This window comes from Eptesicus fuscus, chromosome 9 (genome assembly GCF_027574615.1).
Source record: "Eptesicus fuscus isolate TK198812 chromosome 9, DD_ASM_mEF_20220401, whole genome shotgun sequence".
NCBI lineage: Eukaryota > Metazoa > Chordata > Mammalia > Chiroptera > Vespertilionidae > Eptesicus > Eptesicus fuscus.
This window is the reverse complement of record NC_072481.1, coordinates 45,133,816-45,147,428: the sequence shown is the minus strand read 5'-3', so window position 1 is coordinate 45,147,428 and position 13,613 is coordinate 45,133,816. Positions and strand designations below refer to the sequence as shown.

Below are 13,613 nucleotides of genomic sequence, written 5' to 3'. Positions count from 1 at the left end.
GCAGTATAACCTCATCTTAACTAATTATATCTGCAAACATCCTCTTTCTGAAAGAGTTTGTGTATGTTGGTATTATGTTTCCCTTGAATCTCTGCAAAAATTCTCCACGAGGCCACCTGGGCTTGGAGTTGTCTTTACGTGAAGGTGTTTAAGCTATTAATTCAATTTCTTTATGAGGCATAGGATTATTCAGGTTATCCATTACGTTTTAAGTGAGCCTTGGTAGATATTGTCTTCCAAGAAATTTGTTCACTTCATATATGTGGTTGAATTTATTAGTCTGAAAAAGTTTTTATTGTAACTTCATTTTAGAGAGAGATTTTCACTGGGTATAAAATCTAGGTTAACTATTTACTTATTTCGAGCACTTTAAAATTGTCATCCATTATCTTTTGGCTTACAAGTTTTCTGACATGAAGTTATTGGTTGTTTTTATCTTTGTCCCATTACATGCAGTGTGTGTTTTCTTTTCACCCTTTGCTGCTTTGAAGATTTTTCGTTTTATCACTGACTTGCAGTGATTTTATTGTGGCACATGATAAGGGACCTTGGTATAGTTTCTTGGGATCCATTGAACTTGCTGTCTGCGTTTATAGCTTTTATCAATTTTAGAAAATATTCAACCATAATTATTTGTTCACATTTTTTCCCCTGTCACTTCTTTTCTGAGACATCAATTACAAGTAACTTACAAAACTTGATATTGTCATACAGCTCACTGAGGCTCTTTCCCCCCCCCCTCCCCTCATGCTTACTTGTAAGAGTTTATATTGCTACCCTTTCAAGTTCATGGGCCATTTTTTCTACAGTGGCTAATTTGCTCTTCTTTCCATATAGTGTGAATTTAAAACATTTACTCATTTATTTTGACTCTAGATAGACTTCTGTATATCTTCCATTTCTCTTCATTATATTTATTATGATTTTCTTTATATTTTTAATATATATTACAAGATGCTTAGTAGCTGCTTTAAGGTCCACATCTACAAGTTCCATCATCTCCATCATTTATGGATCTATTTAAATGATAGAGATTTATTTTGGTTATGGGTTATATTTTCTTGCTTATTTAATATGACTGGTGATTTTGAATAGAATGAAGGATATTGTAAATTTTATTTTGGGGGCATTTAATTTTGTTATATTCCTTTAAATATGGTTGCCCATTGTTTCAGTTTTTGTTCTACTGAACAAGATGCAGCTAATATCTTGCAAATCAGTTTGGTAACTTCAAGGCTTGTGTTTGAGCTCACTAGACCAGCTTTCATTTGGGGGATAACATAGCCTCACTATTAAGGCTTGACCCTTCTGAAGTCTCTATCCAATGTCCCTTGAATTAATTAAGAGGTCTTGCCACTCTATCTAGCAGGAAGACAAACTATTTCTAGCCCTTTGTGAGCCTGATGTGTGCACTAAAGCAATCAATCAATCAATCAATCAATCATTAGAATCTTCTTTTCCTCAGAACAAACATGACTTTAGAAAATAGCATAACTTGACTTTATTAAAAAAAAAACTTGATGACTAATATTTCCTTTTTCATTCACACATTTGTCTTCCTAATTAAAAACAAAAGTGTTGACTCAGCCAGCATGGCTCAATGGTTGAGCATCAACCCATGAACCAGGAGGTCAGGATTCCCTGTGAGGGCGCGTGCCCGAGTTGCGGGTTGCGTGTTCCATCCCCAGTAGGGAGCGTGTAGGAGGCAGCCTGTCAACGATTCTCATTATTGATGTTTCTCTCTCTCTCTCCCTCTCCCTTCCTCTCTGAAGCCAATAAAAATATATTAAAAAGCAACAACAAAGAAAAACAAAACAAAAAAAAAAACCAACAAAAGTGTTTAGGATTACTAAAGAGCAAATTAAATGCTTATAAAAGAAAATGCCATATATTAAGTTAAAAATAAAACAAAAGACCCTAATGCATGTGTTCATTTTAAATTTTCAGTAACTTTGGTAGCAATGTAAAGGACCACACATTTGAAAACATAGCTTTATGTACATTACAAGAGCCATAAAACTTACTGTATCCTAAAATCTAGTAATCTGACTTTCTGTAATACGTACTAAGGGAACTTCTTGGCTTCCTTGTGGTTCCTCCTTTCAGGTGGCCCACAATCTAATACACCTCTGTGCAACTGGAGCAGTCCTTCCTCACTCTGCTCAGACCACGGCCTACGCCAAGCTAGGTGTGGTATTTCTGTGGCCACGATGGGGAGAGTGAGAGTGGGGTGGGCTGTTGAGAGGGAAGGCATGAGAGAGAGGGAGAGAAAGAGACAGGGGAAATCCCTCAAAAGAGTGTTTGATGTGGGAGCACTATTAAAGGAGCAATTTTCTTTACAAAAAAAAGTCCAATATATGTTTTTGACTTGGTATCGAAACCCCTTTTTGAGGAGAGACGAAGGGGAAAGCAGCTGTGAGTCCCAGTATTTATAGCATAGGACGCTCCACCAGATTCTGTGCTACAACCAGAAAGCTCTGGCAAAGTCTTGGGGCTACATCCAGAGAGAAAAATTGATGAAATGAATTATATCCAGAGAAGGGAACAATAAAGAATATGGAACTCGTTTTAAAAAGCAGTTGAAAGAACTGGGTGTGTGTGATACTGTGACTTCTAATAATACATTTGGTCTTTGTCCCTGTTTCTGGCACAGAGCTCCCAACCCCCTTGGAATTACCTAAGTGATGACAGCAACAATGGTGTCTCTTGTTATGAGGTTAATGAGGTGACTTTTGGACCTCACCCAAGGATGGGGGGCTGCTTACCAGTAGGAGCCAACCATGTGGTTTTCGGATTGGAACTTTCAGTCTCACCCCCTGATGGCCAATAGCTTAGTCAATCATGACTACATAATGAAACCGCCATAAAAATCCAAATAAGGACAACTCAAGGTTGTTTTTTTTTTCCTTCTTTTTTTTTTGAGAGAGAGAGAGACAGAGAGAGAGAGAGAGACAGAGAGAGAGAGAGAGAGACCACATTAGGGAACTAAAATGCTCTCACGTGCCCTGGGCTGGGCCCCACGCTCCACAGGGACAGAAGCTCCTCTTTGGAGACCTTTCCCTGTATATCTCTTCATTTGGCTATTGATTCATAAGCTTGTAATAAAGGATCCCTGGAAAATACAGACATGGGAAAAATACAGACAAAGGATACTAATAAATCCGTAATCTAGTGAGGCAAAAGGTGTTTGTGTTCTAGCAGATTAATCAAACCTGAGGGAGGGGTTCATGGGAACTTCTAAATTATAGTCAGCCAGTCTGAAGTGCAGGTAACAACTGGGTTTGCAAGTGGCATGTGAAGTGGACGGTGGACTGAACCCTTGACCTGTGGAATCTGATGCTCTCTCTGGGTAGACAGCGCCGGAACGGAGCTGAAGTCTCCGACACTGAGCTGGCGTCTGAGAATTGCTGGTTGGTGTAGGGAAGCCTCCATGCATGCGTTAGAATCGGGTGGAAAAGCCCTTTTTAAGTGTATCTATTCAGGAAAAGAGAAAACTTGAGGGGAGGTGGGAGAAAGACATGCTAGCTGTTTTCTGAGACGTGAGCGATTCCACACAACAGCAGAGCCTCATTTGTGCTGCTCCCAAGGACAAGTGGTGATTCTTTCTTTTCTGCCATAACTGTTTCCCTGAACCATGTCTTCTACCTGTAGCCAGAAACGCCCCCGGGTTTTCAGTGTCTGCGTTGGTATCACCTTGATCTAATAGAAATATGCATGGGATGTAGCATCTGACAGGCCACTGAATGTGTAACCTTAGGGAATCGTTAAAAACTCTTTCTGTACTCCCTTTTTATAAAATGGAAATACTTTCATATTTTATGGATTTTTTTTGCAGACAAATGTAAAAATACAAAGTAGGTGCTCAGTAAAATCTGTTATATATGTGAAAGAAATCTGGATGGTTGAATATCATAAGGTGTTGTTACATTTAAGCTAAAAGGAAGGAGGATGCGAGCTATTTGAATGCTTCTTGCAGTACTGAACTCATTCTGTCTAAAAACATCCAAGCGCAAACTAAGCAGTTGCTTGGAAGAAATTATTTTTTAAAAAGAGATTCGCTCCCCTTCTCCCTTATTTATATTTTTTCCATGTCTATATTTTCAAGGGATCATTTCCCGGGCTAATTTTAATGTCAATTTTCTTTTTAACCACAAGATGGCAGTCAAGGTTTGGGGAATAAAAAAAAAAAGCTAGAATTCCTCCTTAAAATGCATTAAATATATACTTATATAACCCTATAAAAAACAATGTTTAACCTCAACAACTCTGAAAGAATAGCACAAACACCCACTAAATTAATGTACCCAGGATAAATGTTCTCTATATAACTGGAGAAAAGAGAATCAAACATAGTTATGCTAAAGCAAGACCATATACTTTTGTGAGTTAAAACACATAAAGAATCACATACTGCAGGAACTTAGAAATAACACATATTAAATTCTTATTGAAAAATAGTAAAATTAAATCCAGAGTATATTCTATAAACATAAGAAAGTTTTATGCTGGTGTTTGTCATAGCACATGTATAGGAGAAAGGAAGTAACATTGTTTAATAATAGACATTGAGTTTAACTCCAAACAAAACAAAACAAAACAAAACAAAGACTCCACAAACTTTTTTATAGGAGGTAGACTCAATTTGTGCTTGCAATTGGGTAGGCAATATTTTTACAGTTACCTGAAAATTAATAAGCACATATTAATATGCAGATTGGAAATGATCTAGTTTTCATTTATAAACACAATATGTGCTTATCTATAAGTTCAGGCACGCTGATTAGTCTCTTTGTACCTCATGTTTCCCTCATTAGTAAACCACATATGCTAGCCACCTCTGCTTTTCCAGAAAGGGAGGCTAAGACCCTTGCCTTAAAGCTGTGACTGTATAACAAGAAAAGTGCTTTGACTTGGAGTGTAGGTTGACTAGTTAGTTGGCTTTGAAGAAGGCTGATGGATATGATTGGGAGTTAAACTTAGAGATGTGTGTGTACACTTGGAGGTCAGCTCCACAACAGCATGGCCAGTATTATGTTAGGAAACAAAGGGAGAATGCCTGGAACACAGTAGGTGCTTTGCCATGTTAGTTCCTGCACTTCCTATGAATAGACAAGAGCAATACCCTTTCCTAAAGCTACATAGAATGTAAAACTTCTCCAGAATTGATAACTTTTATATAGATTACTTTCTGCCTGACAAATCTTAGATTACTGGCATAGATCTGTCCATTACCACATAAGCAGTCATTAACTATAGATCATGACATAAAATAGTTTTATATGTGCATAAGTAAGAAAGTTTAAAAAAATAGCTTGCACTGCTTTCTGATTTTGTATCTTTCAGTCTTTCTACAGAGAAAATATATGCAAACTACTGATTAGATTCTAGACTCATATTCTTCCCAGGTCTTGGTTGAAATAAAGCATTTGTACAAATAGCCAAAAGTCAGGCAAGACAATGGGAAAGAAAAAAAAAGCCTTAGAAATGAACACCAAATCAAATGATCAATTCATAATTATTTATGAGCAGCTTATAATGACAATGGATACCTAATAATAATAACTAAAAACATGGGTGGGACACTTAAGAATTTGCATAAAATATTTATGACAGTCATTTATATTTCCAGTTTTCAATCACTGTTCTATGACTATATCCTTAGAATTCCCTAAATAGAACCATAATCTCTACATTAGAATGGGCCGTAATAGAAGTCGGTACCTACATTTTATTTCTCTGAAAATTAACTGTCCTCACATTTAATCCTATTAAGTGGGAAAACAAGGTACACGTTAAGTGTGCATCATTCTACAAACACTGCTTGAGTGCCTGCTAGTTGGACAGGTACTGTGCTAAGCTACAAGAATGGCCCTGCCCTGGTCACTCTTCATGAAGAGATGAAGTCCCACACCCCGGGGGCTGAAAGAGCTAGGGAGAGAGTGCTTTGCAAGGAGAGGATGGCAGGGACCCTCTCACAAAGAGACAGCTCAGATGTATCTTCACGCCATCCTTGTGAAATACTTTGCCAAGCAGAAGAGAGGGTAGAGGTGAAGTGAAAAGGGGGAGGAAAAAATATGCATATAATGGGACTAAAATAAATGTAGTCATGATAGGTATTACTTTCCTAACGAGAAAATTTTTAAATTTTTACATGTTTCTGACAGACTATTTATATTTGAAAAGTTCGTGGGCATGGGCTTTTATCTCTCCCCGCCCCCAAGGGACTAATATTTGTTGACTGTCTATATGTCAACAGTATATAATTTTATATATATGATCTCATTCAAGAGATCAAATGCAAGACAACTTTGGTCATATTATCTATATTTAATAGGCAAGGAAACAAACTCACTGTGGGTAAGACTTTCTCCAAGATCTGTCTGACTCTAAAGCAATGCCCTTTCCCCATGCTGCCTCCAAAGATTTTCCATCCGAAACTTGATCTAGAGCCACAGTAGGAAGAGCATGAGTAATAGAGAACCTCAGGAGAACTTACTATGTTCCAGATACAATTTGAAGCATTGTACATGTATTAATTTATTTAATCTGCAAAGGGGTGTAGGTACAGGAATTACTGTCCTTTAACAGAGAATGAAACTAAGGTACAAAGAATTCAGATAACTTGCCCAAGGTCACAGAGTGGATAACTGGCAGAGCCAGGATCCAATGTTGGCAGTCTGGCTCCAGTGCCCATGCACTTAAGAATTCCACATTCCACATTTTCACTCAGACCAATCCTAACTCTAGACCACCAGCAAGGACCCTACTGGCAAGATATCCCAGGCAGAAGGCACAAAGAGGTGAAAAGACCTTATGTCCCCAATAATAGAAAAGAATTTAGTGTGGCTGAAGAATTGGATCTTGATTGATGAGGGGATGGGAGGACAGAAGGAGGAGGGATATGAAGCAGGAAAGATAAGTCTCTCTTTTCCCTTAATGCTATACAGTTGAAAGATTCTCAATTTGCATTTTCGGTTTTGTTTTTAATAGGAAATTTCAGTGTAAGAAAGGCATTTTCAAACATAGAAACAGAAAGATGCATAATGGTGTGATGTTGCATGGACATGTAGACCAATCACTCACTTGCATAGATCCCCAAACATTTTCTACTTGTCTCTATGAATTGATCACTTCATTGTACCTCATATATTTTGATGAATATGAGACTTTTAATAAATATCTGAAAAAGTCGATTCTGCCATATTTTAGATTTTTGCATACTCAAATATTTATGTTACAATAAAATTATACAGATAAGTGTAATATCTTTTAAAAACTTCATTCAGTGTGGGATTTTTTAGCTAATCAATTCCAATATTGAAAAGAAGCAAATATTATCTGATATAAATATATTCTCATCAACCACCAGATGGCATAAGGTGTGAGAGTTTCATTCTGACAAGGTCACCACGCACATGATAATTTGACCTATAACTTCAAAATAATGTATTTGGAAAAATGTTCTAGCACTCAAACAGCTTGCAATTATTTCAGCCATATGTAGAAGTGGATGGATAAGTTGAAAATGACATGGTCCTACTTTTTCTAAATTTGGGGGTTTTGTGGGATGCTGGCATTACATAATGAATATATGATCAAACAAATAAAACAAAGCAGTTCTCTTAAAGGAAATAGAAGAGGAAGTCACGTCAAAGCAAAATGAACTTTATGTTCTAAGCATGTTTCTTTAACTCTTAAATGAAACTTAAAACATGACTTCAAGAAAAAACAAAACAACCATGCGTGCATTTCAAATTCTGTTTAATAAAACTTCTCTACTACCTATAATTTATTCTGAAAACAGAAAGGCATCTAATGGAAGAGCTTTTCTCCACTTTGGCTTAAAGAGGAGTTGTTGCCAGAGTCAACTGGAAAAAGAATATCCTACTGAAAACCCAATCTGAAGTCTGATGCTGAAGGGCAGGAAAGTATATTTTAAGAGCCTCGATTCCTACACAAATCCAAAATACAGCACATTATGTTTACTGATCCTGTATTTCCATCTAGAAAAGAGTTCACATGCTAACAAGTCAAAGATCTAAAATAATGAGGTTAATGCAAAAAAGAAAAAAAAAAGGAAAAGGGGGTGGTATTTAATTCCCCTAGCTTTGTGGCAGCACACTCAGTACTTTGAAGTAAGCCCCCCAGGATAAATGATACTACAACCCAACCCACACCGCAGAGCGGAGACGAAGTCTTCGCTCTTGCATCATGAAGCAAAACAACAACAACAACAAAAACCACTGCCTTTGGAAGTCAAGAGCCCAAGATGAGACTGAGTGAGATTCCTTCCTTAAGAGTCTGATTTCTGAAGATACAATCGTACTTTATTTCTGTACTTTACGACATACTTTCTCATTAGATGTCATATATTCGGTTCCTGAGTGAGAAATTTGTGGGAGAGGAAACATATTTGGAACTCTGAGAAGGATGAAAAGCTATTTGATGATATATAAACAAGTTAAGGTTTTTTTTTCCTATTCCTCATGTCCTTTATCCATTTTTGGCAACCAATAGGTAGCAAAGATGTTTCCCACCTGGATTCATATGAAAGAGAAAAAAAATAATACTTCTTATTTTTGTTATGTTTAGGAAAAAAAAAAGCATCAGTTCTTTCCAAAGGGTTTCTTCTGATGGTTCAGTTAGATAGTAGAAAGTGGAATCGTCGATCTTTTTCAAGTTAATAGGATAATATATTCCAGATACTTAAGATTACTTACTTTAAATTCCATTCTTTCTGATGTTTTCGCTCCATTTTCTTCCATTTATGATACTGTCCAATGAAACCTGGATCCTCGAGCACTGAAATTAGAGTATAAAAAAGAAGCTATATATGCATTCTTTAATGATAGTTCAAAGTTTAAAATAATCCACTTCTCATTAAGTTGATATGTGGCAATGATCTACATAATATAATACAAATCATGTGATAATGTTCAGAGACTTTTCATATTTTTTCCTTTGGTAATATTGGATATTGTTTGAAATAAGTAGATTGTGACTTAAAAACTTTTCATTATAATGATATTTGTTTATGTATCATTTATAGTGATGAAGAAGGTGTTAAAATAACTCCTATAGAAACTATAGACACCATAGTTTAACAAAATTCTAACTTAGCACTTTAAGTAGCAAAGTAAAATCTTGGTGTTCGAAGTGACATTACAGATCTTGATCTTTCCCAAAGAATCTGCAACAGATGACCATCCAACCTGTAAATGAATCCTTTGCTAACAACAAAACACTCCCCTCTTTGTAGCTGAGGAGCTGCCTTCCCACTGACAGACAGAAAGTCACGGTGTCCTTCCTTCATCTGCGTGCTGAGTTTCCACTGGTCCAGGTCTGACCTCTGGAGCTGTTTGGCAAGCTCATTCCTCCCCCGTGGGAGAGAGCCCTTCTAATATTTGGCAATAGCTCTCAGGGCAGCCTCAGTTCCCACAACTATTTCTAAGACATGATTTTCCAGGGACCCAACCATCCTCACCATCCTGGCAATGACATTTGTTGATGCTCCTATTAAAGTTTGCATCCAGGACCAGCCCAGTCACTTACTACTTCCCTCAATCTGTGTGCTACATCTTGGATCTGCATTAGTATTTTGTGGAAATCACATTACACCACTTGCTCATATCTTTGTGGTTAATTATAAAACTTAGGCCTTCAAATTCACATAAAATTTATTGACATCTATAATGTTAAGGCACTGGTAGATTTTGCATAAAATACAATTAGATCCAGATCAAACACACATGTATACCATATTTATTTGTCTATCTGTCTGTCTGTCTATCATCTCTCTGTTTCTTTTAATTGTCCTAGGTTTACAGTCGTGAACTATTTAACCAACTAGATGTCTCTACCAATCTTGCCAATATCTGGAACTTAGTTCTTACCAATGATTGATTATCCCCTTCTTGCCTGATGAAATTTGTCACTGATAAAAACAACATTTAAATTGAGTAATTTTCTTTTATTAATATTACATGATTTTCACTAGCAATGTTCCTATCTATACTTTAATTTCTTTTCTTGTGCCCTAGCCAGTTTGGCTCAGTGGATAGAGTTTCAGCCTTAGGACTACAGGGTCCTAGGTTCCATTCTGGTCAAGGGCATATGCCAGGGTTCCAGTAGGGGGCGTGCAGGAGGCAGCCAATCAATGATTCTCATCATTGATGTTTCATTCCCTCTTCTCCCTTCCTCTCCGAAAGCAATAAAAATATTTAAAAAATTCTTTTCTTGCTTTAATCATACATAAGCATATATATATATATATGTATATATATATATATATATATATTCTTAGAGGTTTTATTAATATTGTTTTTATTGGTATTTGGATATATACTCCTCTCTTCCATTAAAGAAGGAAATCTGAGCTCCCAACAATTCTTAGTGAGGTCTCATTGTTTCCTTCAGATGATTATAATAACTAATATTAATAGAGTTTTTACTAAATACTGGGCACTTGTAAAGTACGAATACCATGGTTACCACTATAATACCCACTTTACAGATGAACAAACAAAAGATTGAGTAAAGTCTTCTCATTGTGACTATGTATTACTTAGACAAAATTTAAAATTCTAATCAAGGATAATTTATATATTCCCTTAATTTTTTGAAATTGCCTTTCCTACATTTTCTATTTGAATATGTACAGCAGTCTCTTTCTTATATATTACTAGAGGCCCGGTGCACGAAATTCGTGCATGGGGGGGGTGTCCCTCAGCCCAGCCTGCACCCTCTCCAATCTGGGACCCCTCGAAGGATGTCTGACTGCCCGTTTAAATGGGCAGTCAGACATCCCTCTCACAATCCAGGACTGCTGGCTCCCAACTGCTCACCTGCCTGCCTTCCTGATTGCCCCTAACCGCTTCTGCCTGCCAGCCTGATCACCCCCTAACCACACTCCTGTCAGTCTGATTGATGCCTAACTGCTCCCCTGCCAGCCTGTTTGCCCCTAACTGCCCTTCCCTGCAGGCCTGGTCACCCCTAACTGCCCTCCCCTGCAGGCCTGGTCCCACCCAACTGTCCTCCCCTGCTGGCCTGGGTCCCCCCCAACTGCCCTTCCCTGCAGGCCCGGTCGCCTCCAACTTCCCTCCTCTGCCGGCCTGGTCACCCCTAACTGCCCTCCCCTGCAAGCTTGATCACCCCCAACTGCCCTCCCTTGCAGGCCTGATCCCTCCCAACTGCCCTCCCCTGCTGGCCTGATTGCCCACAACTGCCCTCCCTTGCAGTCCTGGTCCCTCCTAACTGCCCTCCCCTGCTGGCCATCTGTGGTGGCCATCTTGTGTCCACATGGGGAAAGCCATCTTTGACCACATGGGGGCAGCCTTCTTGTGTGTTGGAGTGATGGTCAATTTGCTTATTACTCTTTTATTAGATAGGATGAAACCCCAAATGGCGTGGTCATCTTTCCTGACTATTCCCATTAATTTGACATCATTGACTTATTTTATTCATTGTTTTCTCTGCTGAAAGATTTAAAAAAAAAAAAGTCCCAGTATTTGTACAAACGTTTAATATGCCTATTTTATCCCTATAATTTTTTTCACTTATCTGTCTCTGACCACCTGCTTGTAAACTCCTCAGTAAGCTTACCATAGTACTTACCTTCTTGTCTCCAACACACAGTCCATTGCCTCAAGATAGAAGATGTTCAATAAATCATGTTGATTGGAGGAAAATAATGGAGGAATGAGGACAGGAGAAAAAGAAAGAGCTCAGGAGCACAGGAGAGAGATAAAGAAGAAAGGACCAGTAAGATTCTATCAGAGGTTCTTGAAGTTGAAATTCCCCCATCATTACCGTATCTTGGCCTTTGTGGTTTGTGATAGAAAATCAACTTCTACCGCCTCCATAACATTTCTTCCTTCCCTCCCAAGGATTACCAGGTATTGTTTCTACTCTGTTTTTGCCATGACACACCTCTTTTCCAACATCTGTATAGGTTGATCTTTAAAAAAATTTTTTTTCTACTACTGGGACTGCCAATGTCCAAAGAAATATAATGGCACCAACTTGCCTTAGCAGGTTTTATTTTCACACATATTATCTCATACTAACCATAGAGCAACTTGAAATAAAATTTTGTCAATGAATAGACATGAAAAAAAATGAGGTACAAAGCATTAAATGACTAACCTAAATTCACTTTACTGTATGTGGCAAACTGGTACAGGGCTAAGGAGTCTCGAACTTCTGGCATCATACTCTTCCTGCTAGAGCCTTTCTAACCTTGGTTGCACATTGTAATCACCTGGGGAGCTTTAAAAGCTATTGCTGCCTGGTCTTGCTCCCAGAGCTCTTGATGTAATTGGTCTGGGGGTGTGCCCTTTACATGGGAATTTTTACAAGCTCCTCTGGGGTTCTAATGAGCAGTCAAGGCTTAGAACCAGGCATGAGGATTAGATGATACTGCCTCTCAAGACTAAATGCAGTTCGGAGACACTTGCCCTTGTTTCTGGCTCAAAGACTCAAAGAATGAAAGTCTCCTAGGGTGAAAGCAAGCATCCCCAGGATGCTTCAGGCTGTTTGGCCTGTCTTGATGACAGCAAACATCAGGAAGCCCCCGCTCAATATTACAGGGTACACTGGTCTGAAGGAATTCTTTTCCTCAAACATAAACATTTCCTTATGGGAATCATATTCTGTCGTTAAGGTGCTGTTGCCCACAACCAGATGTAGTGGTTTGTTCTCTGCCAAGCTTTTAATTTGCCATTCTATAGTGATGGACAGAGAACGGTGGATCATTCATACGTTTTCCCATATGATTGCCTATGATTATGGACTAATAATTATAATTATTAAAACACGTACTGCATATTCTTCAGAGTTTGAATTTAAACCTCAGGCCATATAGAATTGAACCCCTTAAGCCTATATAATATTATTAACAAATGTAACCCCAATAAATTCAACTAAAAATAATCTCAGGCTATAAAGAAATAAACACTTTATATCATATTATAAAGTCAGTATAGTATGACAAGAAGCAATAACTGTGGAGTCAGAGGATCTGGTTCAAGTCCTTGGGCCACAGTCTATTTGTACTAATTAATAATAACCACACTTATTGAACACTCATGTGCCAGGTGCAGCTATAAGTGCTTCAGCCTATGAGGTGTGTGCTGTAGTCATTCTTATCTTACAGACAAAGGAACTGGGACACAGAGAGGTTAAGAAATTTACCCAAATGCCACACAGCTAGTAAATGGCAGAGCCATGATTAACTCTCAACAATCTGGCTCCAGAATTTACACTCTTGACTGATACATGATATTCCCTCTTACATGTGTGACCTTAGGTAAATTACTTAGCTTGCCTTGGTCTTAGTTTTCTCACTTGTAAAACAGAGTTATAAAAATAATGCCTAGCTCATTGGGTTGATATGCCACTGTGCATGACACTTGTTAGATGTTTAATAAATATTTGTTGATAAACAAATAAAAGAATAACATTGGGGTGATTACAAAACATAATACAGAATATACTCTGGAAACCATGCTAGACAAGAATAAACGTACTATTATTATGGCATACATGACTATTGATAGATTTGTGCCACAAAGAAGTGGAAAAGAGTTATTACCCCAATATAACCACTCATCACT

The 13,613-nt window shown here is 37.9% G+C and overlaps 1 protein-coding gene across 6 annotated transcripts in view; it reads right to left on the bottom strand.

The window, feature by feature from the left end:
* The window catches only part of UBE2U (ubiquitin conjugating enzyme E2 U), a 58,621-nt gene that overhangs the window by 8,726 nt on the left and 36,282 nt on the right, over positions 1 to 13,613 (bottom strand). For 2 of the 6 annotated variants that reach the window (XM_054720854.1, XM_054720855.1), the window contains exon 8: positions 8,721 to 8,802. In XM_054720854.1, the coding sequence (XP_054576829.1) occupies positions 8,721 to 8,802 (82 nt within the window). Of the gene's footprint in view, positions 1 to 6,352; positions 6,444 to 8,716; positions 8,803 to 11,613; positions 11,643 to 13,613 lie in introns of those variants that run through there. The other 4 variants (XM_054720857.1, XR_008556951.1, XM_054720856.1 and 1 more) reach the window with 4 other exon arrangements.